Source organism: Cajanus cajan, chromosome 11 (genome assembly GCF_000230855.2).
Source record: "Cajanus cajan strain Asha chromosome 11, NIPB_CcT2T_4, whole genome shotgun sequence".
NCBI lineage: Eukaryota > Viridiplantae > Streptophyta > Magnoliopsida > Fabales > Fabaceae > Cajanus > Cajanus cajan.
In genome coordinates this window covers 27,312,619-27,340,299 of record NC_138527.1, presented here as the reverse complement: position 1 = coordinate 27,340,299, position 27,681 = coordinate 27,312,619, and the positions used below count along the sequence as shown (strand labels likewise).

The 27,681-nt window shown below is 34.7% G+C and overlaps 4 protein-coding genes across 7 annotated transcripts; 1 reads left to right on the top strand and 3 right to left on the bottom strand.

The window, feature by feature from the left end:
* Positions 1-574: 574 nt before the first annotated feature.
* On the bottom strand, positions 575-3,976 carry LOC145953482 (uncharacterized). Its single transcript, XM_083067447.1, has one exon. The coding sequence runs from the start codon at positions 3,974-3,976 to the stop codon at positions 575-577; it is 3,402 nt and encodes a 1,133-aa protein (XP_082923573.1).
* A 3,497-nt stretch (positions 3,977-7,473) lies between these two features.
* On the top strand, positions 7,474-15,093 carry LOC109801739 (phosphate transporter PHO1 homolog 10). 3 transcript variants are annotated; one of them, XM_083066190.1, is made up of 14 exons: positions 7,474-7,690; positions 8,894-9,377; positions 9,959-10,313; positions 10,424-10,472; positions 10,644-10,715; positions 11,748-11,877; positions 11,990-12,110; positions 12,246-12,504; positions 12,988-13,092; positions 13,172-13,216; positions 13,318-13,416; positions 13,990-14,268; positions 14,364-14,500; positions 14,843-15,093. In XM_083066190.1, the coding sequence occupies exons 1-14, from the start codon at positions 7,664-7,666 to the stop codon at positions 14,946-14,948; spliced, it is 2,268 nt and encodes a 755-aa protein (XP_082922316.1). In that variant the 5' UTR covers positions 7,474-7,663; the 3' UTR covers positions 14,949-15,093. The 3 variants fall into 3 exon arrangements, with proteins under 3 accessions (XP_082922316.1, XP_020218444.1, XP_020218445.1); XM_020362855.3 differs by having other exon boundaries at positions 7,497-7,690; positions 13,318-13,467; XM_020362856.3 differs by having other exon boundaries at positions 7,558-7,772; positions 13,318-13,467.
* Positions 15,094-16,429: 1,336 nt separating this feature from the next.
* On the bottom strand, positions 16,430-20,675 carry LOC109802485 (leukocyte immunoglobulin-like receptor family A protein). Its single transcript, XM_020363873.3, has 4 exons — positions 20,516-20,675; positions 20,039-20,128; positions 17,284-17,551; positions 16,430-17,089 (listed from the first exon to the last, which is right to left on the bottom strand). Exons 1-4 carry the CDS (start codon positions 20,556-20,558, stop codon positions 16,780-16,782), a joined length of 711 nt encoding a protein of 236 aa, XP_020219462.1. The 5' UTR covers positions 20,559-20,675; the 3' UTR covers positions 16,430-16,779.
* Positions 20,676-21,566: 891 nt separating this feature from the next.
* LOC109802901 (rhamnogalacturonan I rhamnosyltransferase 1) lies at positions 21,567-26,726 on the bottom strand. Of its 2 annotated transcripts, none has more exons than XM_029272101.2 (9): positions 26,206-26,726; positions 25,780-26,094; positions 25,010-25,077; positions 24,838-24,926; positions 24,591-24,753; positions 23,444-23,733; positions 23,035-23,239; positions 22,553-22,662; positions 21,567-22,307 (listed from the first exon to the last, which is right to left on the bottom strand). In XM_029272101.2, the coding sequence occupies exons 2-9, from the start codon at positions 26,048-26,050 to the stop codon at positions 22,034-22,036; spliced, it is 1,470 nt and encodes a 489-aa protein (XP_029127934.1). In that variant the 5' UTR covers positions 26,051-26,094; positions 26,206-26,726; the 3' UTR covers positions 21,567-22,033. The 2 variants fall into 2 exon arrangements, with proteins under 2 accessions (XP_029127934.1, XP_020219905.1); XM_020364316.3 differs by having other exon boundaries at positions 22,553-22,710; positions 26,206-26,725.
* Between the last annotated feature and the right edge of the window lie 955 nt (positions 26,727-27,681).

The following is a 27,681-nucleotide window of genomic DNA, read 5'->3' as shown; positions in this document are numbered from 1 at the left end:
GCTGTCCTGGTTTTCGACTACTAGCAAGCCGAGCCAACTGATCGGCTCGTTCATTGGTGCTCCTGGGAACGTGTCGGATTTGCACGTCAGTGAACTCCTCTTTGAGCTTCTGGAAGAGGTGGTAATACTGCAACAAATTAGCATCCTTAATTTGAAAATTGTCGTTGACCTGTTCGGCCACGATCTTTGAATCGGTACAGCATACGACCGTTGTCACACCCATCTCGGCTGCTAGTCTCATACCGGCCAGGAGTGCTTCGTACTCGGCTTGGTTATTTGATGCCCGAAAACCGAACCGGAGTGACTGTTCGACCGTGATGCCCGAAGGGCTGGCTAGAATTATTCCCGCTCCGCTTCCCTGCGCATTGGATGAGCCGTCGACATGCATTGTCCACGACTCGTCGTGAAAACTACCTGTAGGGGTAAGCTCATTGACGAAGTCGGCCAAATGCTGTGATTTGATGGGTCCTCTCGGCTCGAACGATATGTCAAACTCTGAGAGTTCGACCGACCAGGCCATCATCCTGCCCGCGATTTCCGGTTTACGAAGAACTTTCGCAATCGGGCAGTCGGTTCAGACAACCACCCTATGACTCTGGAAGTATTGCCTGAGCCTGCGAGCCGTGTAGACGAGCGCTAGAGCTACCTTTTCAATTAACTGGTAACGCTTCTCGGCTTCTTGCAGTGTTCGACTGGTGAAATATATCGGCCTTTGACTCCTCTGTTCCTGTATTAAAACAGCACTAACTGAATGTCCCGACACGGCAAGGTAAATGACCATGTCGGAGCCGGCAGTAGGTTTGGACAGTACGGGAGGTGAACTTAGGCGATGCTTAAACTGTTGGAACGCTTCTTCACATTCATGAGTCCATGTAAATTGCTTTGCTTTCTTCAGCAGGGCGAGGATAGGTTGAGATATCTCGGCAAGCCGAGGAAGGAAACGTGAAAGCGAAGTTAGCCGCCCTGCCAACTTTTGTACATCTTTGAGAGTGGTGGGACTCTTCATCTCCAGTATGGCTTGGCATTTGTCTGGGTTTGCCTCGATGCCCCGGCTAGACAACATGAATCCCAAGAATTTTCCACCTGATACACCGAACACACATTTTTCGGGGTTCAGCCTCATTTGGTGTTGTCTGAGCGCTTGGAATACCTCGGCCAGGTGGCGTACATGGGCAGAAACTTCATCAGATTTGACGACCATGTCATCAACATACACTTCGAGGCACTGACCAATTTGACTCTGGAAAATTTTGTTCATCAGACGCTGATATGTAGCACCGGCGTTCTTCAGACTGAACGGCATTACACGGTAGCAATAGTTGGCTGTCTCGGTGATGAATGTTGTTTTGTCTTCATCGTAAGGGTGCATGCGAATTTGGTTATACCCTGAATACGCGTCTAAGAAGGATAGGAAACGGTGGCCAGACGCCCCATCCACGAGACGATCAATATTGGGCAACGGGTAGGCGTCTTTCGGGCAAGCTTTATTCAAGTTTGTGTAATCGGTACACATACGCCATTTCCCGTTCGGCTTTCGGACCATGACCACATTAGCCAACCACGTCGTGTAGTGGATCTCCCGTATAAACCGTGCTTCTAACAATTTGGCTACCTCAGCATCGATTGCCGCCTTCTTCTCTTCTCCGGTCTTCCGACGCCGCTGGGCGATCGGCCTTGCCTCCCTACTAATTGAGAGCTTATGGCACAAAAACTCTGGATCGATACCCGGCATATCGGAGGGGTGCCATGCAAATAGATCTCGGTTATCAAGTATTACCTGTCCGATGGCTGCTTTCTCTTGCTCCGTCAGAACAGTTCCCAAATAAGTCAGTTGGGTATCAAGGGTTCCAACTTGGAGTGGTTGTCTCTCTTCAATAGGCTCGACCCTTTCGTCGTGCCCGATTCGGGGGTCGAGGTCTATGGAGGACTGTTGGGTTACCGAGTGGACTTTCTGTGGCTCTTTGATCGTTTCGTCTTGCACTTTCGGTAGCCGCAAGCTGGCAAAGTAGCATTCGCGTGCAGTTTTTTGATCGGCGTGCACGGTGATAACCCGTCCTGACTGTGCCGGAAACTTCATAGCTAAATGAGGAGTAGACACGATTGCTCCGAGCCGATTCAAGGATGGCCGACCGAGCAGAATGTTATAGGAGGTGCTCGCATGAACGACCACGTATTTAACCGAGATGTCTCGGTATTCCGCCCCTTCGAACCCAAATCGTGTTGATAACTTGATAAATCCTTTTGTCTTGACTTGTTCACCAGAGAATCCCACCAAAGGTTCATCGTAAGGGACCAGTTCGGACTCTGGAATTCCCAACTGTTTGAACGTATTCCAATATAGTATGTCCGCTGAACTTCCTTGATCAACCAATGTCTTACGGACGATGCAATTGTGAATTTCAACGCTGATCACCATCGGATCGTCCTGATCTGGGTCGATTCCCTTGAAGTCGGCCTCTGTGAAGGTAATGGTTGGCAAACGGCAACGGTTTGTTTCCACGGCGTGCACGTGTCGGACGGCTCGCAGGTGTCTTCGTTGTGCCGACGAAGATGAGCCCCCGCCAGCAAATCCACCAGCAATGGTGTTAATAACTCGCCGTGGCTGTGTTGCTTGTTGTTCTTCATGCCTATCCCGTGACCGACTGCGCTCTCTATACGAGCGCGTTTCTGCTCTGCGGTGTTCGGCATGGTCACGTCTCTGTGATTGTTCGCCGTGTCGGGGCCGGTCGGGACGGTTCACAAAACCTTGCAACTGTCCTTGCTTGATTAAATCTTCAATTTTGTCTTTCAAGGCTGAACATTCGTCAGTTGAATGCCCACGATTGCGGTGAAATCTGCAGGATTTGGTTGTGTCGGCTCGGGGAGGGGTCGATGCTCTCTTCGGGATAGTCAGCACTTCCGAAGCCAATGCTTGTTCTAGTACTGCTGACCGGCTGGTGTTCAGTGGTGTGTACTGTGTATACTTCGGACCACGGGGTGGCCGCTCGCGGGGTACGAGTTCCTTCGGACGACCGCGAAAATTGTTTTCTATTGGCTTTTTTGTCTTGCTCACCACTTCTGCTCTGGCCTGGTTGCGAAACTCGGCTAGTTCTTCCATCTGCATATACTTATCGGCCCTGCGCCGAAGGTCATCCATGTTTGCCGGTGGCTTTTTACAAATACTGTTGGCAAAGGGACCCGGCTTCAACGCGGTGGTTAGATGGTGTAAGGCGACGGCTGGGTTGAGGTCCCTGATCTCTAATGCCGCCTTGTTGAATCGGCTCATGAACGTCCGGAGAGACTCCTTTTTCTCCTGGCGGATGGTGACTAGTGATAGAGAAGTTAACTGGTGTGGTCGGCTTGTAGCGAACTGGATGGTAAACTGAGAGGCTAAGGTGCCGAATGAGTCGATCGAATTGGCCGGGAGCCGAGTGAACCAGCTCAACGCTCGTCCTTTTAGCGACGTCGGGAAAATTCGGCACAGGGCGGCGTCATCAGTGGTGCTTAATGTGACCTGAGTCAAGAACACGTCAACATGTTCATCTGGATCGGTGGTTCCGTCGTACTTGTCGAGAGACAAGGACTTCCAGTTGTCAAGGAGGGCGGACTGCATGATATTGGGTGTAAAGGGATGTCGGTGTGATCCTGCCGGCATGGGCTGTATTGGTCGGCTGGCCGAGGCGTGGGCGGCAGGGGCAACAGAAGTGTAAGGGACCGAGGCGTGCTGGCCATGCGAATGGAACGACCCTTGAGTGTGGGTTGTCTCGGAGGGCTTCCATGTAGGATCGCGGTATTGGTTTTTGAGGGTGGCATTTTCCGCCCGTAACGCAGCCATTTCGGCCGCATCTCTCTCCCGCTGTTGCTTCATAGCGGCCATCTCCTCTTTCATCTGTCGCATCATACTGTTCAAGTTTGTCTCTTCTGTCGTCTCGGCTCCTGACTGATGCTCGTCCTCGGACAGGTGTTCTTCAACGTTATTCTTTCTCGTCTTCACCATTCTTTCAAAAATAATCTCGGAATAGCTCTCGGTTCGGCCCCACGGTGGGCGCCAAAATGTACCTGTCTAAGGGCACACTCCTTTTCTTCTGGGTGAAAGGGGACCGAATAAGAGCTCCAACGGTATCTCCAAGGGATGGGGGAGGTACCTGCAAAGGGTACTCCAACGCTCAAGTCAGTATACGCACGAATATCTAGGGTAAAAATGAACAGTGACATACCTCGTTATGTGTGACCTATTTATAGTGCCTGACGTGGGCCTGAGCATTGTGGGCTTTTTCAGGTGTTTACTAAATTAGGTAATACGATGTTAATTACCTACTTACTAACTTAACCATGCGCTTACCTGCTAATCATGATTAATAACCGCTCTTCACCTATCGGTACGGTATTTCGTCGATCCGATAGGTAAAGGATGGGGCGCTATTATTAATCGGGTTGATCAACAGTTGTCTAGCTATCCTTCCCTACGGGGGACTCTCCGGCTCGGTCTTATGCCGAGCCGTTAGTAAGGGCGCTATTATTAATCGGGTTGATCAACAGTTGTCTAGCCATCCTGCCCTACGGGGGACTCTTCGGCTCGGTCTTATGCCGAGCCGTTAGTAACATTCGTCCCGGACGTTGGCTGGACCGATGTTTCCGACATCATGGCGTAGGTGTCTGACAGAACGGCACGTGTTGGTCAACGTGACCGATAGGGACCTTCCGGTACACCATGTTTTTCTAAGACATTGGTCATCCACTATATTAATTGTATTATTTAGCTCATCTGATAACTTAATAGTTAATATATTCCCTCCATTTTTTATTCATAGTCGTTTAAAGTTTTGCACGAGACTTAAGAAAATGATTGATATTTTAGTTTTCAAAAATATTTATTACTTACTTTCCTATTCTATCCTTTATTTTTTTTTATAGTATTTCGTTGGAAACATATTGCCCTTTTAAATGCAACATTAACTTCACATAGGTAGTTAGAGAAAAAATAGGTAGACATTAGAAATAAATAGATACATTGTTCAGTAAACATACATTAATTATCAAGGGTAAAAATGAGAAAGAAAAATTAATAAGTCATTGATTTTAGTAAAATAACAATGAAAAAAAAATGACAAATTCTGACAAAACGACTATGAATAAAAAACGGAGAGAGTAGTATTTAGCGAAAGTGATAAATATTAAATAAATATTAAATTCTACGCCGCTAAGTGTTAGCAGATAATCCATATCAGTATTTCAGTTAAATATTAGATTATATGTTAGCTGATGTATCAAGATTGCATTATTAAAATAGTGAGGAGATCAAATTAACCCAAAAAAAAAATGAAAGAACAAAATTCAAGAAATGATAATAAGAGGAATATTAGTTTTGCTCTCTTTAACACTCACTCTAATGCTCCTATATTATTTACTGAAATTTATTGAAAATTTCAAACTTTATGGGTTTGGTATTTGATTTAATGAGTTTTTGTTTGACCTACCAAAACTTTCGATTTTCAACTAATGGTAGAGAGTATTAGTAAAAGAGTGTGAGGGAAAGTGTCACTAATATTTCTCCCGACAATAATAAAGAAAAAAAAATACAATTAAGTTAAAAGTTAAGGAATGTGCATGACTTCTATTATATTTGGTTTCCTGTAGGTAGTAGAACACCCAAATCTGATTGGAAGAAAATGATGGATTGCCATTGAATGTGGAAATGAACATGCAAACAAGCACACATTTCTTCCTATTTTCTTCTTACATACTCAGTTCTAAACATGGTATAGAGTAAATTTTTTCATGTATAAGTATATGATTCTTGAGAATCATGAAAATCTATTTAGTTGGTCATAAATGCTTCAGAAATGTATTTAAATATTAATTAAGAATAAAAAAAATTTACCCCATTGAATAAATAAATAAAGGTAACATACTGCATTAAAATTTTGTTTTTATTTCGGAAAAGTTAATTTTCACCTCTCCATGAGAAGTAATTTTATGGAAAATTTATGTAAAAATCATTCTTAAAAAATAATATTTTCTGGAAATGTTATTTTCTAAATGACAAACTAACCTCTCAAAAAATTAACATTTTCGATGTTAGACTTTTGAGAAAGTAAAAATTTTCTAAAAGCCCCCTTAGTAAATAACCGAGAGGAAGTGTCTCGAAAAATAATAAAAAATTTATTACAGCAGCAAGTTTATGGCACCGAATGCTACTGTTTGTTTGGTTGGTGGTAATTATGTATAAATTTTATTTTATTTTTATGTGATTATTTATTCAATTAAAATATTTTTCCAAATTTTAATTAAATATTATTGATAAAAATATGTTTTTAATTTCATCAAAACTTATCCCAGTTCCTACATTTTAAAAATAGTAATTATGGCCTCATTTTCTAGGACCGATTTGGATATTCACAACTATATGGCTCTGGACTCTGCATTCATCTTCACGATCACTTTATTGATTCCTCCAAGCAATCGGTGATTAAAAGAATTCAATATTTGAATTTTATTAATTTTATAATATATGCATATATTTTATTATAACTAGTACCCATGCCATGCGGATGCTTACATATTTTCTTTTTAATATTATAATTCTTAACATAACGTAAGATACAAATTAAAATTATTTTTTTTTTAGTAATATTTTTAACACGAAAATAATATATTTAATATGTTTTCTTTTCTTTTTGTCCTTACACGTAGAGATACAATATGCTGTTCTTACAAAAATATGGATATTTTCACCCAAAAAAACAATATGGACATACAATAATGTGGTCTTATTATGCATTTTTTACCTTTGTAGTTTGAAATAAAGTGAAAAGATTTTATTTTAATAGTTAATAACAATAGGTTATTTAAGAGAAAAAAAATGTCACAAACATTCATTTAATTGAGTAATTGAAGGGTCATATATAATTTATATATATATATATATATATAATTAAAAAAAAAATTGATGATCATACATTGTCAATATATAAGTTTATAAGTTTTTACAATGTTAACTAATAAAAAATTACTATTAACATGAATTTCAAGATAAATTTGTAAAAATCAACTAATTTATCATAATTTAATAAATAATAATTTGTGATTAGACGATTGAGTAAAATTATTTTATATTGTGAGAACTTTTTTCATGAAAAAGTATCCAAGAAAAAAATAACAGATAATTTTACAAGTATAATTAGTCTCCAACTATTATTAGATATAAAAAAAAAATAGTATGCTAATTAACTAGCTAAAATATCAATACTACATTTTGTTTCTATATATTATAAAAAGATTTTAGCAATTATGTTTTCTATTAACTGTTGTAACTTGATATTTTTTAAGAAGTGTTACTCAGTTAAAGTACAAATTTTTTATATTTTTTTACAATGATGTTTTTGACCTTCTTCTTTAAGTGGTTTGAGTCTATAACTAGGACTAGTGTTCACTAATTTGTTATTTAGTTTTCTTCTCTAATAAGAAAGGAGGTGATGATGATCTTCAGTAGAGTCCACGTGCAAGTCCTCTAGCACAAGTGGTTTTGGGTGGATGAGTCATGAGTAGGATAAGAAAGGAGACACGCAGCACTACCTAGGAGCATTCTCTTTGCCAACTAATCTTCAAATCATGTTTTCTTAAAAGCTGTGGAGTGTTCTTTGTTTTTTCTTCTAACTATATTTATAAACTATGCATTGTGCGTATGAGACAATGTGCCTACACATTTAAGGTGACTTAGTTTGTTTGTTATATAGTGTTGTTGCAGTTTTTGCTGAGCCTAGCCCGTGTATTCTTCTCAGTTCTCCTTCCATGTAATTTCTGAATTGCTTGGTTTTCATGGTTTGAACTTGTATACTGTGATATGAGTGGTTATTTTTGTTCTTAAAACCTATGGGGCTGTTATGCTGACTAGAATGTAGGGTCCTTGCATTTGGTTGAGTGCAAACATATATCCAAAGTTCAAACTAAAATTCTGATGCCTCAAGGGCACTGTATGTGAAATGCTAATCTTTTCTGTCTTTATCACTATTATCAATTTTCTTTCTTCCTTTGTTAGATTGATTTATGAAGGAATATTATATGATTGTATAGCATTAAAGTCTGGACATAGGGTAATAGTCCAAACTACAAGCAACCATTAAATTATTTTGCATTTGATTTTTCATCATAGGAATGACTTGTTAGAATTCACATGTTGATGAGATTTCTCTCTACTCATTATCCATCAATCCTAGTCTTGAAAGCCTTTTAGATAAACATTGTTAAAATTGTATAACATTAAAGTCTGGACATAGGGTAATAGTCCAAACTACAAGCTACCATTAAATTATTTTGCATTTGATTTTTCATCATAGGAATGACTTGTTAGAATTCACATGTTGATGAGATTTCTCTCTACTCATTATCCATCAATCCTAGTCTTGAAATCCTTTTTAGATAAACATTTTTAGAAACATTTCTAAAATTAAAGAAATAGGAAGAAAAGTTGAAATAAATTTTTCCATAATCTAGAAACACTTTTAGAAGAAAAATATATGAAGAATAATCAAAATAAACTTCTTTTAGTTTTAACTTATGCATAAGTTAAAGTATAAAAAAAAAAAAATAGGAAGAAAAATTATAAAAAAAATCTTCATAATCCAAAAATACTAATAGAAGAAAAAAAATTGGAAAAAAAATCAAAATAAATTTTTTCATAAACTAAAACCATCTTATTTATAAGTTTAAAAAAAATATATTTTGAAGAAGTTAGAGCTTTTTATGGTGAAAGGTTATTCCATTTATCCTTCCTATTTTTCTCTCTTAAAAGTGTTTCAGCAAAAGTTTACTCAAACAGAACTCAATATGTTTTTCTTTTGTTGGTTATCATTTTGAACTTTAATTTTATTGTATAAACTTATCATCTTTTGTAACATGATTCAATCTTTCTCAGAAAAATATTCCAGACAAAATGACATTTAAGAGAGACTTTAAACAACAAATGGTGCTTGAGTGGGAGAAAGAATACATGGACTATGAAGGCCTCAAAAGAATATTGAAAGAGATCAAATGCAGCAAGCAAGCTACACACAACAGGTCCTTGCAGCACAGACTGAGGCTTGAAAGAGCATTCAGTGGAATACACTTGCATGGTAGCAATCATGAGAGAGAGGGGGATGTTGAAGAGCAGGTTATAGAAGTTAAGACATTAGAACTAGATGGTTCCAAACAGTTATATAAGACTGAGTTTCAGAAGCCCCATGAAGAAGGGGGAGAGGCTGAGGCAAGACTCTTTCAGAAGCTTGATGAAGAGCTCAACAAGGTCAATGCATTTTACAAGGATCAGGTGGAGGCAGCTAAGCATGAAGCAAACCTTTTGAGTAAACAAGTAGAGGCTTTGGTTGCACTAAGGGTAAAGGTGAAAAGTCCTGATTCAGGTAAATGCAAAATTCAAACAGTGCTTCTATTTTGTTTGTGTTCAAGCCAGAGAATACTCTTACTAATGAGTCCTGAAATCTCTAGAGAACTCAAGGAATCTCAATAAGTTTTGTTGTGGCTAACCTAACACCATGGCAGCACATCTATTTATTGAATGTGCTCTTTAGAATCCACTATATTGGGCCTAGGATAATATGCTAACCCGTCCTCTATTAGATGGTCTATAGCTCCTCAAGTGTCAAGCTTGAAAGGTACAGACGAACCTGTTTGAATACAAGCTAGAAGTTCTTTTAAAAGTTTCTCTACTCGAAAAAAAAACTCTTTATTTTTAGTAGAGAAGTTTTCAAAAACTCTTCTAAACTTGTATCAGACTCAGTTCTATTGGGTGGAATTATTTGCTTTTAGGAATGTACATCCAGTTTATGTTTTTTTATGTTGCCATGCACCTGTGAATATCAGGAATGTATCATTCAGAAGAACTCACTGACACTCATAGTGGAAATTTAGTTACTGTTAATCAGTGAAATTAAACTCCAGAGTAAAATATGTCTAGAAGACTGAATTTGAACTGAATATGTAGGACTGAAGCAGAATATCTCCTCGCCTGAAGAGACCAAGGATCAAAATCATCAGCAAAAAGATTCTATGGTTGGCCTTGAGGTTGATCATGTTCAACAGGCCAATAGAAACACTCATCATGAGGAGCAAGGAGAAGCACACAATAATTACAACACAAGAGATCCCCTGGAAATCCTTGAGCACGTAAAGGTTGACAATGTTCTTCAATCTCCAATATCAACAATTAAAAAAGCTTTGGCTGATTCCAGTGATAATGAATTGAGCCTCAGCAAAATGTACCTGAGGAAAACAGAAGAGCAACTTAGACTTGTGTTTATCGAGTTCTATCAGAAACTCCTCCATCTCAAAGATTATAGGTAATAAACAAACAATGGGACCTTACTAATTTCTAATAAAGTCAAATAGTCTTCCATTTCTAAATCAGTCTTGCCACGTGCTTTTGTATTTGTACAAATGGATGCAACAGTTTTATGAATCTCTCAGCATTTTCCAAGATCATGAAGAAGTATGAAAAGGTTAGAAGTATACTTAGTACCTGAGAAGCTTCAGTTTTCTTGGCTGTTCTTTACAAATTTAAATTGGACTTGAGACACTTAAAAATACATCGCTCTGCTCAGAAACAGAACTCTGACAATGTTTTTTACCTTCATTTTCTTTTATTTTTTTAATATGTTTGCTTGCAAAAGCATACATCAAGAACAGCATCTGCAGCATACATGACAGTAGTGGATAACTCTTATTTGGGCAATTCTGATGAGGTTGGTTTGAATCATATCTTTGTTATATCCACAGTATCATTCATGATTGTTTCTCTCTTGTTGTGTTGTGTTTGTGGAGTTAGTCTAAAGTGGAGAAAAAGCATAGTTGGTTCTTTTCTCCTTTACCTAGAGTATCAATCATCATGTTGGAAAATTATTGCTATAGCTTAGTCTTCACAGAAATAAACATCCTACGGTATGAAAATCTTAATTGATAGTTCTTGAATATGAAAAATTAATTGGGATGAAGGTAAGTTCAGCTTGATAGCATCTTTATTTTTTGGCAACTTTCATAGGAGAACTTTATAGATTTACATTCTCTAATGTTTAAATGAATAGACAAGATACATTTATTTCACTAGGTGATCATGTACGGATGCTTTTTTAGAACTTATATTGCTGTCGGGATATCATTGGAATTAAGTCTGTGTTTATTGTGATTATGTTGCACCTTTCTTCTTATTGATTATGTTAAGTTTCCGGATTGTGTGATCTAGAAAAATAGCTTGCTATCATTTTAATATGAATCTGTTATTTGGAAAACTTTGTAGTCATTCATAGTTGCATGTAGGAACTGAATAGGACTAAACTCAAAATAGATGTATATATCACTATGGAATAGTTCAGATAAACAATCATCAAATGTTTTCCTTTTCCTTCTACTTATGTTAATCACTTAATCTGCACATTTCCATTCCAATTTAGGTCAGGGACTCACAGGCCATTGGCCAAAGTTCTTGAACTAATAATCCAAAAATCTTTCATTTGGAAATACCTTGTGAACATACATTGTGTCTTTAAGACGATACACAATTCACTTTCTATTGTATTAATTTAATCAGAGACGGGAAGAGACACTTTATAATTGAATGTAAGTTACAATGCAATGTATGCCCTTGACCAAGTGAAGAAATCCAATAAATTTCCAAAAGGAGCTGCTATGCTACTTGTTGCATTCTGTCCAAATGAACACATTTTGTTGCATTCTTTCCAAATGAATCCAGTAATGCTGTCTGTTTTATCTGATTTTAGGTTAATTTTCTTTTGGAGAAAGTGGAGTCTACCTTCATCAGAAACTTTACACACTCGAATCACAAAAAGGGGAGGAAGTTATTAAGGCAAAAAACAAAAACAGAAAGGCACAGCATAACATTTTTTACAGGTAAATGCTAAATAACACAATGTTGATTAAATAATAGAATGTAAATGATTAAATTGAAGTATTACTCTGAGTCATTTATTGACTCATGTGTACCTTGCCTTGTTACCTATAGGTTTCCTTTCTGGTTGCTTTGTTGCTCTATTGGTTGCTACTATATTAAGAATAACATCTCAACAAGTAATGAAGAAGCAGAAGGGAACATTTTATATGGAAAACATTTTCCCACTATACAGGTGACAGTATTTTATAGAAACATGATTAGAGAATCTACTATTGCTTTTATTCTATTTTCCTTAATCCTTAATATTCATGATGACTTGTTCTCTTTACTTCCAAATCAGTTTTTAAGATGGGAGTATTTTTTGCAGTCTGTTTGGATATATCACTCTACATATGCTTATGTATGCTGCAAACACATATTTTTGGAAGCGTTATAGGATCAATTATCCATTCTTATTTGGCTTCAAGCCTGGAACTGAATTGGACTATAGAGAAGTTTTCCTTCTGACAGCAGGTCATGGAGTGGTAGCGCTACTATGTTTCTTGATAAATTTGCAGCTCGAGATGAACCCAAGTAATCGACACTATAAGACAGCCACTGAACTTGTTCCTCTGACCTTAGTTGTTGTAAGATGCCTACTTTGGATTTAACTTCTTAAGATCTATTTGGATAAATTTCTCTATTAACAAGAAAACAGAAAATAAATAAACAAAGTAAGTTCCTCTATAACTTAGAATTAGTTTATAATATAGAAATTATTTGGATACAAGTTTAAAAGGGTTTTTGAGAGTTTCTCTACCGAAAAAAAAAAAAGAAACTCTTAAAAAATCTTTTAAACTTGTATCCAAAGAGACTCATAAACCTCAAAACCATATTTTTTAACTTATGCATAAACTTTAGCTTATGGAAAAACTTCTTTCATTTTTCCTTCGTATTTTCTTCTTCTGAAAGTGCTTATGAAGAAGTATATCTATAAAGATCCTTAATTGACTATTTTATATATACTTTCAGAAGTACACTTGCCTTGACCATTGATCCTCACCACAATTTGCCCTCAACTATACTTCAGTAACCACTTCAGTTTAATAAACTCTTGGTTTCTTGTGCAGCTTGTTCTTCTGATTACCTTTTGCCCTCTGAACATCATATACCACTCAAGTCGTTTCTTCTTTGTCAGATGCTTATTTCACTGTTTATGTGCTCCTCTTTTCAAGGTAACGGAAAGAAACATGCAAATTTTGAATGACACAATTAAATTGACTAGATGCAACTCAAACTAACTTATATTTGCAGGTTAGTCTTCCAGATTTCTTCTTAGCTAGTCAGCTTACTAGCCAGGTATTTTGCTCCCATGGATTATTTATTCATGTGTCACTAACATGCATATATTCCATTTACATATTCTAATATATTGTTCCATGTTCTACTTTTGGATTTAGTTCCAAGCCTTCAGGAGTTTTGAGCTTTACATATGCTATTATGGCCTTGGAGAACACTCAATGAGGCAAAAGAAATGTCACAATCGTGGTTCCTATAACGTAATGTATTTCATTGTTGGCATCATTCCTTATTGGTTTCGCCTAGCACAGGTCCATACAATCTTTTCTTTCCACATGCCTTCTAATATCTATGTGCATCATGGCATTGTTTGCAGTGATAAATAAGCAAAGTATCTTCTTCCTTTGAATTTATGAGGTTAGGCCTTTGGATGGTTGTAACTTTATGATTGGTAGAAAAGATAAATTTTTGGTTGAAAGGAACTTTGTACGGTTGAAGTGTTGAAGGACAATTTCTGATTGAACAATGTTAACAATTGTGACAGCTTATGTTTGATGAGGCTCCTGTTCGTCCTTTCTAGTCCTAGAAGAATGGTTTGCAAAACTAATTTGAATTTGAATAAAAAATGACAACCGCATCCATTCCTGTATCTGAAGTCCATAGCAACAGTACATATGAAGAGCTATATCTAATTAGAACACATTATCCTTACTTTTCTCTTGTTTCATGCTGTCTTATGATAATCAAGGTTTCTAAGTTCTAACTCATGCTGAGGTATGTCTCACTGATATACAAAAGCAACTTCACTAACTTAGCATATCATATTTGTGTAGTGCATGCGACAATTCTATGATGAGAGAGATATCAACCGTGCATTCAATGGTTTAAATTATCTCTCAACAATTGTTGCCATGGTCTTCAGGACTACCTTTGAACTAAAGAAGGGAAAGGGTTGGAAGGTGTTGGCACTTGTAACTTCAGCACTAGCAGTAGTTCAGAACACATATTGGGACATTGTCAAGGACTGGGGGCTCCTAAGAAGGCATTCAAAGAACCCTTATTTGAGAGATAAACTCGTAGTTCCACGCAAAAGTGTCTATTTCATAGCCATGGTAATAAAGTGACCAAAGTTAAAAAAAAAAGGGTGTGTATTCTTCTTCTTATTGTTCTTGGATATTAATTCAATGATCTCTTTGCAAATCCACAGGTCCTGAACGTAGTTCTTAGAATTTCCTGGATGCAGTTGGTGTTTGAAATGGATTGGAGTCCTCTTCATAAAGTGGCAATAATTACAGTAACTTCCTGCCTTGAAATTATTCGCCGTGGCATTTGGAACTTCTTTAGGTAACATCTTTGACATAAAACTTTATGGCATTGGCTCTGGTATGAGTCTGTTTAGATAAGTTTCTTCAAAGGTATTTTTGGCTTATGAATAAGTTAATTTGTAGAAATTCTCTCCAAATGGCTTCTTCAAAATCTTATGTATAAATTAGTTTTAACTTATTGAGAAACTTATTTTAATTTATTCTTTTTTCTATGTTTCTCTCCTAGAAGTATTTTTTGAGAAGTTTACACAAACAAATCCCATGTATATATATGTATGAGACATGCTTGAATAGTTTTTATATCATGAGTAGTTCAAGTGTAATGAAGGAAGATATTGCATGACACTTTGTGATAACTCAGGTTGGAGAACGAGAACTTGAACAATGTTGGAAACTACCGTGCCTTCAAGTCTGTGCCACATCCTTTTAGTTATTATGATGAGAAAAATGATGACAAGGATGACTAGTGGCACCCTACTCCAGTGCATGATTGCAGCAGCTAGAAATTCAAAGCAAAATTGTACTTTTAATTGGATATGAAACAGTGAGAAAGAAGCTAAGATGTTAACAAGTTGGCAAGATGAACATAGGTATAAAAAAATGATTTAATAGGATATTTGGCTTTTACTTCTTTAAAGAAAAATCTTGGTTAAAAAAAAATAGTTCAGCGAGGACATTCACAGCAGCAAAGGAATTTTTGTTCAAGTTAGCAATTCTGTCTTGGGCAATTAACGTTCATTTATATGGGTACAAGTTATAGTAAGCATTCTATTTAGATCACTTTTTTTTTCTTTTTTTTTCTCGTTGCCAATGTTTTAGAATAACGAAAAAAAAAAAATATATATATATATATATATATATATATATATATATATATATTTAGTGGTGTCTACTATTTATTGACCACGCTATACAACTTTCACTTCTCAAAAAAAATGAGAAGTTCAAGAGCAAACCTTGAAACTGTCAATCTTAACTTAGTTTTTTCTATCCATATTTTCAACTAATATTTACTTTAAAACTAATTTGGCATATAATTATAGTGAGATAACTTATATTTGCAAGGAATTGGAAGGGATTTGGAAAATTTTGAACTTATTTCTTCATTTGTAAAATAACTTTTTAAGTAGTGTCAAGGTAATAAAAAATAAAAAACAACAACAACAACTGAGCAAGTATTATTTTTTCAAATTAAAGATTTTTGAGCTTTTATTTTTTGCATACCTTAGATAAGATGTTTGGGATCTTTAAGATTTTAAGCATTTTAAATTTGTGAGAGTGTTTAGATGAAGAATTTTAGTAGAGTAATTTAATTTTTTTAAAAAATTTTAAATATTTTGAAGTGAAATGTTTTGTTTAGATGGAAAATTTATAATAAAAAAATTGAAATTTAAGTATTTGTAAAAATTTTTAAAATTATAAAACTTTAAATTCTTAAAAAAAAAATTTAAGATCCGTCTTTCTTTTCTCTCTCTCTTAACTCTCCCTTCTTTCAAATTGATATAAAAAATGTTAATAATTCTTAATTAGTTAATATTTAAAATTATTAAATACTTAAAATTATCTAATACTTAATTATATAAAATTTAATCTAAAAATTTTAATATGTATGTGTTTAAAATCAATTTTAAACATGATGAAAACCAAATTTATCCCATCTAAAGAATTTAAAATTCAAAAATTTGAATATTTCAAACAAAACATTTAAAAATGATGAAAATTAAAGTATTTCAAATTCTAAAAATTTTAAATTACTTGAATTTTTTAAATTTCTCGTTTAACCACACTATAAATTATTTAATTTTGCAAAATATAAAGTTAACGGAAATAAAACCAAAACCCGAGTATAGAAATAAACTCATGGTATGACAATTACCAATCAAGCAAAGTATATATATATATATATATATATATATACTTTTCTTGTCAAAATTATGATACTACCGTATTGACAGAAAGACAAGGCAAAGTTGCTGAATTTTATTCTTAGTAAACCTTTACTGGTAGGCCTCAATTACTTGTGACAGGTTATGCTTTGGTTGGCGAATAATCTATGGCATACTTCAATTAAATTTTTACCCCGAATCAAGAACACTCCCAATTTCTAAGCCTAATTGGCTTCATTTCCCTTAATCATGAATTCCAAATTTAAAAAACCACATAAGAATGCCTGATTGTTCGTACCAACGTGCAGGCATTTAGGATTGTCAATTACCAAGATAACCATCCATAGAGCCATGAAACTAGCATAAACATGCTAATTCACATAAGATACTGAGAAAACTCAAGAGGGAATATTCAATCTGAATCATGTCTCCTCTTCTTGTCTTTCCTATGTCTCTTCCTGTCATCTGAATCACGAGAATGCCGCTTCTCATGTCTCTCACGCTTCTCGTGCTTCCTCTCCTCATGGGAACGATGCTTCTCACGCTTATCACGTTTCTCTTCCTTCCTCTCCTCACGTCTTCTCTTTCTTCTACCTTCATCTTCTGAATCATCTTCAGTCTTCGTTGCTGGTTGATTTGGCATTGATACATTTTGCTCCTCAGCCGGTGTATCACTAATTGGAAGCTTTGAAGAACCGGGTTCTTCCCAAGGGCGTGGTTCTCTACAGAAAGTAGGAAATAAGTAAACATGATCGATTGCATAATAGTTTTGACGTAAGTAAACAAACTGACTCAGTCGGTTAAAAAAATCTGAAACAACTGAAACAGAAAATAGCAAAAATTAAAGTAAATATACAGATAATCAAATTGACTTTATGGCTATAAAAAAAATGTTTTATTTTCCTAATCACTTTACCTTGCAAAACCAAGACCTTGAACCCTTGCTGCTTCAGCATGACCTGCACCTAAGTCCTCTGCTGTAGACCCACGCTTTACCAGTTCTGAAAACTCATGTTTATCAAGTCGGTTGCCTTGGGGACGGTTAGCTCGCTTAGGAGCTAAGCCAAGAGCTTCCCTCATTGCCTGCTCCTCCTCTTCCTTAATTCTTTTTATTTCTTCTTTTGCAGCCTCCATTTCTGCATTTTGCGACTTTTTATCTCTAGCATACCAGAAAAGATCTTTTCCTGTCGAATTAAAAGAGAAGATTTAATAATTATCTTTTACTAAGACAATAACAAAGCATGCATTGCTAAAAAATTAGATCAATGAACTACCATAATGAAAAACTACCATAATGAAAAAGAAAGCTATATAACGAATACAATGAGAATAGCTACTGTCCTCTGTACAGGTTCAAAAATGAGATGGAACCATGGTCATTTTAGGAAACTACAAAAATGAATCTTGCAATAAGCTAACGCTCTTGTATTCAAATGACTATAATTTAATATTAACAACTAATAATGAAAAATAAAATGATTTAAATATGAAGCAAGTTTCCTATAGTTCCAGTTTTGTAGCGGTTTTTATTTAATAATGGAAAGAGTTGGGTCATACTTGGTTTAACTCAACTCATTTCAATATTATTTGGCTCAATTCGCAGCTCAACATGGTTCAAGCTTGTTGGCAGTACAGTTCAGCTCATTAGCTCAAATCCCATAGACCAGGAGTATTTTTATTTTAACTTATTCTATTAGTTTTGAAAATTTACAAGGTATGGCTCCAAAAAAACTTAATTACAACTTTATAAATAAAAATTACTCCACCTTGTATAAAATACAAGAAAATTCAATCCATAACCATAAAATTCTAAAGTGTTCACTTCTATTATTATTACTATTATTATTATTAACTTATAATTATATTTTGAGGGTCCTTTCAAATTTTAATAAGATGAAATTAAATAGAAAATTAATTATATAAATTATATATTTATATGTCCAACTGATTTATAAACCAAATGAGTCGAACTATACACAACTCAAGTTCGACTCATTTATTTATCGAATTCAATTTGTTACTCAGTTTCAATTCATTTAGTTCATGAATCAAGTTCAACGAATTAATTATCGAATTTGAACTATTTTCGAGTTGGTTCAGCTCATTTCCACCCTTTGTTGCCCAACATGTGACCAGACTTGAAAAAAGTCCATACAACAACTCAATAAGGATCTTTCAGGAAGATTTGTGGTTTATGTGAACTGTGAAGGAACCAGGCATAGAGTTGGGACCACTGACCAACCTAATCTTTGGTGGGGGAAACAGGATATTAGAAAGAACAAGTTAGGCCTCACAATACAAACCTATATATTTAGGCCACAGATTAAATCTGTGGAAGTGAGGTTTTAGACATATTGGGATTAGGGTGAGCACTAAGTGGCTAATCCTGGTAAAGTGGTATTATTATTATGGTTTAGGGTTTATCATGAATTCTCTATTTTATTTATGGACATATGCCAAGTAGTTCACAGTAGGTTGGTTGAAACACATCGAATTCCATGTCTATTTTTATTCTTTTTAGGTTAAACATATAATTTAGTCCCTACTCATGTTGTAGATCCTCAATTTGCTCCCTAGTACATGTAAAAAACTAAAAATTTATTAATTGGTCTCTATATGTAAATATTACGGAGATAGTCCCTAAAACTGTTATCTCTCTTATATATTCTTAATTTAGTTCTTATATATGTAGTGTATTCTTAATTTGGTCCATACACGATAAACACATTCTTAATTTGAGCCTCTATATGTATGGACCAAACTAAGAATGCACTACATGTGTGGCCTAATCTCCAATACCAAAATGAATTAAATGAAAAGGTACAGATAAATTACTATGCAATGCATAGACTGAGGATAGGAGGTAAGGCAGCACTGAGAAGCTTAGGTGTTAGAGGATGTGAACTTTGAATTAAAAAGTTGAAATTTGGGATTACATTTGTTCTACATAGAAGACCCCTTTTCAGATCTTTCCAATAGCATCAAATTTCATGTTCTATTTAGACAACCTTTTCACTGGATTTTGACAACCAAAGATTAACCAATCAACATTTTGATCAACTCAAACATAGAATAAGAAAAGCTTAAATTTTGAACATCTGAAATGCCTGATCAAGACTACAAACAACAAATAGTTTAAATAATCAAGTTGGAAAAAATATCATGAGGGAATTTTAGTGGTCCCTGTAGAAAAATCTCTTTCCTTTTTTGTATTAAACAAAATACACATACAATGTAGAAGCCCTTCAGCTTACATAATATCCTACACAAGAGTGGAGGTAACAATAGCCTTCATATAAAAGAACAATGGGATATTCTCTCAATAGGCTGACATTTTAGTCTGACAATATCCAATTGAAAATTAAAATGGAATCTAACTTGATAAACAAAATACCAAAAAGTGTTTAGGGCAGCACAATTTCAATTTTCCATTAGCCAATTCAAAGCATAAAACTACAAATACCAATTAGAGGCACCAAAATAATAACCCCGATATCTAGCACAGCCATATCTCCCAGGCATCAAGTGACCCTGGCATCCAATGTCTGCTAACGTAACTAAGTAATGGCTTGTCATCATCCTAAATGCAAGATTATAATAATAATAATACAAGAAATCACATTACCAATGATGTAAGAGTACGCTGAGCTGAAATAAACAATCAACTTTACCTTTCTGCCATCTTCCAACCGGGGCCTTGATACTATGACCAAGATAGTTCTCCCTATGCTTATCAACTTTTACATCATCCCAAGTGAATTCTGGCCATCAAAAGCAAAACACAAACAAACAAATTTGTAAGTCTTAAACTGAGTACCACGTTCATCACTATCATACAGAAAATAATTAAAATTAAAATTATATACATAAGCTTTTACTCCTAAGCGTAAATTTTGCAAATTTAGGGTTTAATATGATCAACTTATAAAAACGTATAAATAAAAAAGACAAAACCCCAATTCGTAGACAGCGTCCATCGCAGCGAATTGAAGAACGAATTCATGAAATTGGCGCACGGAGAGGACATTGCGAGTTTCAATTTGATGGATTCCGTAAACATTCGTTACCGAAAAGAAATAGAGAATTTGGAAAATAGCGAGAAATTGAAGAAGGCGAGGGAAGAGAAGAGAAGAGAAGAGAAAACTTACGATCTCGACCACCACGAACTCCACCTCTTGTTGGATGATACATATCTTGTGCAACTAATCGCTGTGTTTTCTGATTCCTTCGCCTCTTCTAATTTATTTGTCTTTCTATCATCTACAGTGAAAGAATCGTGTTTAAAGCGTGTTCACCCAGGCCTTGTTTGGCTCGTATTATTAGGAATCCAGATTGCTCTATTAAAAAAATTTGTATTGCTGTCATTTTTTTAAAAAGAAAAACATTTTAAAGTTGCTTCTAATGTCATTGAATTTTATACTAAAATAAATTTTTTATGTCTTATCTTTCTACTATAATTGATTTTAATTTTTTTATCTTTTAAAAAATATTTTAATTTTCATTGTTGAATTTTAAATAGTATTATTCTTCCTAAAATTTTCAAAGACGATTCTGAATTTTTTTCAAAGTTGATTCAAGACAAAACATTATGATAATTTAAAAAAAAAATTCAAAATGAGCAATTTCTTTTCTTAAAAAAAAATAGAAGTCGCATTTTACTAACACGTTTTTTCAACATCGTTTTTTCTTGACTTTTTTAGTTAAAATAATAGTTTTTAATTTAATTGTCCCTTTGATCTATATAATTTCATGAAACTTATTTTTTAATTCTTATAATTAAAAATATTATTTAGTCCCTATATACACTATTTTTGTTTATTTTTACTCTGAATGATTTCATAAATTTTATTTTTTTAGTCTACAAAGACTAAAATATACCAACAATGATAAGTATAAAGATTAAAATAAAATATTTTTAACTATGAAAACTAAAAGATAAAATCTATTAAAAATCATGAACAAAAAGGTAATTAAACCTATTATATATATATATATATATATAATAAATAAATAACGAAATCCTGATTTTCTTTTATAAAACTCCTTTGTTTATCATGTTGACATTTTAATAGTCTTTGGGAGCATCTCTACAAGATACTAACCCATTATTGTGCCATTGTAGGCCATAAATACTACTAATGCTTTTCTTTTAAGAGAATTCATAAGCCTTATGGTAAAGATAAAGATAGAGAGAGCATATAGAGGAATAAGAAAGAGACAAAATGCATTGTGAAAAATCAAATATTCAAATTTACAATTCATGTCCCACGACTTAACTAAATGTATACTCCTATTCATTAAAATCATAATACATCAATTCATTAAAATCATATCCTTTGAGATTAGGATACGATAATGGGTTACTCTCATTCTTCTTTTTTATCATTAATGGGTATACTCAATGTGAATAGTCAAATATTCATTGAATGTAACTTCTAAAAGACGGAAGAAAAAAAAAATTAACTAATGAAGATACAAATGAAGGGGCATCTTTTGCTAGCCTCAAACATAAGCTAATATTTCCACTCTTGTTATTTTTACTCTCTTGCTTTCCTTTCCTACAAAATTCTTGTAATCTAAGATCTTGTGACAGTAATCTTGATTCTTAATGCAGCACCTGAGAAAGTTAGTGGAATGGGTTCATATGTTGGATTCCTTCTCTTAACTCATGATACCTGAGTAGTGTTATGAGGACCTAGCAAGTCATCACAATTTGTTTCCTCACACAAGCACTCATGAGGGTTGGCATAGAAATAGTCCTCTTCCTTTGGCTTATCTAAGATAACTCTTCGCCGAGTTGGCTGAGCCATTCTCTTTTCATGAACCTGTCTCGCAGCATCTGCAAACTCATTCCATGAAAGGGTTCCATTCCTATGCATATCAAACAATTCTACCAGCTTTTTTCGATCCAACAAGATGGTCTTTTTAAAACCAGAATACCTGCACACAAAGCTAACTAGTAAGAAACTTTCCATAGATATTCGAGGAAAATGAAAGAGAAATGCTAAAAATAAACCCATGAATTTCATATGGTTCACAATAAACCATTTGCACTCATTTTATTAGGGACCCATGTGAAATTCACTTGTTTCAATAGAGAACAAGGCATTGTGTTAAAAAGAGTATGTTATTAACATTCCTTATAATCAAATTGCAACCTGGCTGGAACGAGGGTAAATACATACCGGCGATGACCCTCCACTACTTTTGCCATGTTCCCGTCATAGGTAGGAACAAATGTGTTACTGGCTACTGAAACCATAAAATCCAAGGCTGCCATCTGTGATGAATGATTCTGGAATTGCCACAAATCATCACGGGTTAGCAACGTTTCCTTTTTCACCTAAAATTGGAGAAAAAGAAAAGTCAGATGCTGCCATGCAGAATAAAACTGAGGTGCAGAAATGAGGATCACAGTGAACATGCATTGCATCATTCAGATCAGGTCCAACCACTCTGAACTGAAGCTAGACTAATTTTCAACCATAGTTTTGAAAGTTTTTTGCAGAATTTTCCATGTACCTATGTGACACAATATGTGCATGAACAAACTTTGCATAATCCCCAGAAATCCATTTGTAGAAGTCACAGTTATTCAGCACAATTTAAGATCCAAACGATAAACAGAAAAATGGTAGGAAAAACTACAATGCCAATGAAAACTCACAATTCGTGGAAATACAGCTCTTAATTGTGCAAGTCTACGTTCACCGCCATAAATCTCACCAGCTGCAATATAGATCTGTGTCTCCCTACCAAAACCTAAGGCTCGCAGAGTTAAGGCTGCCTCCTCTGGTGTCAAAGGACATAGACCCTGTGATCTCCTCTCGTCAGAAATTATCTCCTTTTCTCTCCACCAAGGGAAAGCATACCTGAATTACATAAGCAAAATCAACATTGTGTGACTCATTGAAAAAATTCTGATCACAAAAAATACTTATCAAGTGTATCAAAATAATTCAAATCCAACCAGAAGGTGGAACTGTCAGATAAGAAGCAGCTATCTCTCAATTAGGGACAGAAGCAAGAATGTATTAAAAACCAATAAATGGAGCCAAGCAAGAAACATAAAAGACCTCAGCCGCTTGAGTTCTTCAGCTTCTGTCTCGGTGCAACCGTGTGTACAACCTGAGAAAGCCAACATGTCCATCTCATATCTCAGATGCAATGCCACAAACGGTCCCTTCTCATGAAGCATACGAATCAATTTGCGCCCCAAGTGCTCAATTTGAGGAGTGAATTTAAGTGCCTGGTAATTGACACGACACCTGAGTTTCTGTAGATCAAGTGGAAGACCATTGTTTGCTAAACGTGTATCAGTTTTGTTGAAGCGTAACACCTTATGTTTTCCAAAAAGTGGCAGAATCTGCAGTTCGAAACAACAGCATTGCATTAAACTCGACATACGCTACTCAAAATAAAGGGAAGACTATACTAACATGCAATTCTTTTCTTACTTCCACACACTCGATGAAGTGCTACTTCGACTTTGCTACATCAGAAGCAACTCAATCTAGTAGCTAAATAATAAATACAAGTAGTCACCTATAACCTAAAGAAGTACTTCTTGTTTTCTTCATATGACTGATTAATATACTTCAATTTAATTGGAAAGTTGAAATGTTACACTTCAATGCTAATATATTTCTTAATATAACATAACCAACAGAGTCCATTTTCTACAACATAACACATTTCTTCCTCTGCATTGCGCATTTTCCTTTACTGGTATTTCCTTTTTAAAGAACAGACATAAGATATTTAGGAAAAAGAACACTAATGAATTTGATAATCTGCAGAATTTGGAATTCTCAACCGATAACATGATTTAGAATAAAACAATAATAATAAATAACTAGTGACAACAATCATGCGGAAGTTCCAATCAATTTGTAAAAGGGTAAAATTACTGACATACACAATCCATCCTACTTTCACGTCTACTAAATAAGATGGCAACTACATGCCTTAAAATCATAAAAGTTAAGAAAAGCTACGAGGCCTTCTCAGAAAGCATAAAAAATATCAATTTAGGGGGAAACTACACCCTCATATCATAATACTGACAAATTAAAGAATCCATGCTGTCCTAAAACTATATATTTCAATTACATAAAAACAAAGATGAAGAATCATAATCACAATACCAAAACTTAAATAGTGATTTGAATACTATATAGTTTTTGGTGTTTTGCTCAAATGAAACAAATAAAACGTACACACCTGCTCCAGGTAATATTTTTCATTTGACCAACTAACAGGAGGCATCTCCAAGGTAGAGTATCCCCATTTGCTACTGAACTTTTTGGGCACTCTTTTCACTATCCGAACTTCATCTCTTAAAGAATCAATGAAATGCTTCACATCAAAAATATCCTCAAAGTTGCTGCAAAAAGAAAACTAAAAAACTTAAAATGACAAGGAGGCCAAATTAGAGGATACTCAACTTTTTTCAGAACCTAGTATATACCTAGGGTCTGCCCAAAATGATGTCTTATCAAGCTCTGGAACTACCAATGTGAGATTCAAAAATCTAGCAACTGTCACCATATCACAAATCTGAAATATCATGTGCCTCTAAATGAGTATTTATGCTTGTCATACAATAGAAAAAGAGAAATGGCAGAATAGGAAGTACAAACCGCAGCACGCATTTGATTCAAGCCCCCATTGCAGGAAACTCTTAGAAATCCATTACTTGTATAATTTCCTGTAAGGTTTAAGGTCAAAAGGCTTTAACATATACCAAAATGTGATGGAGAAAACATGTAAACAACAACAAAAATATTCTATCTATCAAACCTATACATTTGTAAGTATTGCTTTATATTAGTCATTCAATACCAATTCACAATCCTTTTAACAACCAAAACACACGGCAATGGAAATCAAAAGATGGGACACAACAACAGGACACCATTTTGGTCTAGCACTCAGGAAATTATCAATATTATCCAAAACAAAACCCACAAGCACTTCTTGCAGAAAATCCTCAGAACATCATAAAATATCAAAATTAACTTCATTATTCAGAATTGAGTAATATCTGATCTGATCTTAGTCTTGAAATTCTAATGCTCTCATCATACATCCCCAATCACAACTTTAAAATAGCCCCTAGGATGTTTGAAAACCCAGTAATGAAAACCAGCTAATAATCATAAATCCATACGTCATTAATGTTCCAAACAGATTTCACAATCCACAAATCTAACAGATACAATTTGCACCCATTTTTAGTTAATAACAACTATGACCATCTTACAACAATAACAACACAAGATCAATAAGACACCTGAATTTCATTGCTAAATTATACTATATCTAAGATTGCATTACAACTTCAAATTCTTCATTTAAGCAAACAAAAACTTAGCAGTAAGACAAGTAAGTATTCAGTAAAGAAACTAACTCGGGGGAAGAAAAACAGGAGGCGATTGAGCAACCCCATTATCCCCTTGTATTGGAAGCTGAACTTGAGTTATGTGATATATACCATTAGTGATCCCAGAAATCAATTGTGAATGCCATAGTTCACTCACTGTCACTAACTGAACCAGACACGTCCACAGCACAATGCTTGAGCACACACGAATGAACCAAATCCTCAAACGTGTCTTGGGTATCACTGGACCCGGAAGTTTATCACACCTCACTTGTATACCCTCTGATCTAACCTCCATTTCTCAGCCACACACCTCATTGCCTCTTCATCGAACCTTAAAACCTTCATATGGTTTCCAACATTCCCACAAAAACCAAATCAGCATTACACGGAAATAAATAAACTCATTAATGCACATTACATTGCAAAATTTGCAACCCTGTGAAGCCCTACCTCCGGCACAAACAATGCAACAAAGTGACTGAATCTTTTGGAGAAATTGAACCGACCCAGAATTGAATTTGGAGCAGATTATCGTGGGGGAGGCTCAAAAAACGATCTTTTTGGCTCCAACAGAATTTGAAGCACTTCAAGAATCAATGACCAGAAAATTAAAAGGAAAAGGGAAAAAGTGTTATAGAGAAAAATTAGGAGAGCAAGAAAAGACAGCGATCCAAGAACAAGGGAGTGAAGGGAAAGGATCAAATCTCAACAACAAACAAACGGTCTTGCAATGCATTTTTGGATTCCCTTTTCCAGGAAAAAAAATTTTTCTTTTCTCTCTCTCTCCTTTTCTATTCCACACACCACGATTTCGCCAATCTCAATGGATGTTCTCTCTCTCTTTTTTTCACAGAAAAAAAATGTTCGCTTTCTCTCTCTCCGATTTTGATTTTCTTGCTTTACAGTAATTTTTAGAAGGAGATGAGTATAACCCAAACCCACATCAGTTACCTTACTCTTTCTCAAGAAAAAGGTACAGGCACGATGGTATATGGAAACTAATAAATAAATCAATTGGTCAAAACTAAAGAATTTCATATAATTATAAATTTCTGACAACTTATTTAATATTTACCGACAATGAAAATTCTGGAGTACACAAAATTCATTACTTCATTAATTATTTAAGATAGAACAAAAATTTTGAATAAAACGCAATTTCAACTTAAAATTATGCCATTAGAGTTTATGCTAGATTTTAGGTTGAAATTATGATATCATTGTAATTTCAATGACAAAAAATCAAAATTATTATAAATTATTGAAATTTAAAATTTTGAGTAAGATATGATGATAATATGTAAAATTGTTACGTATATTTTATTATTAAAAATTTGTGTATATATGTAATTATTGTTACCGATGTTTTATACAATAAATTTTATCTTATTATACCTATAGATTTTAATAATCATTCAAGAAAAGTTAATGTGATGGTTAATGCAAAAGTCTTTGTATATATCAATTTTGATAATTACAAAGATGAATTTGATAACCAAGTTTAGAGATATGAGTTTAGATTGTGAAATTATCCCTAATTGTGTAAGATTAGGAATATTGAGAGTGACTAGTGATTTGTTAATTAAAATTTAATATGATCATATGATTTATCAACTTTTGATGTCTCGTGTAAAAGTCATAGAACAAGGGAGGGGTGGTGATTTTAGCATAGGAACTGCCGGAGTGTTAAGGGTTGAAAACCAAAGGATTAAAAAACTCATAGGGGAGGAGATTTCTTTAATTAAGGTTGTTTAGCGAAAAGTTACTACTAAGAGTGATACATGGACGCCTTGCGAACAAGATAAATGAAGTTCATTACATGTAAAATTTGAGGATGATTTTTTTTTTTTTTTTGTAAAAGGGAAAGAATTGTAACATCTTATTTTTCAAAAATTAATAATAATATAGTTATTTAATTAATATTTA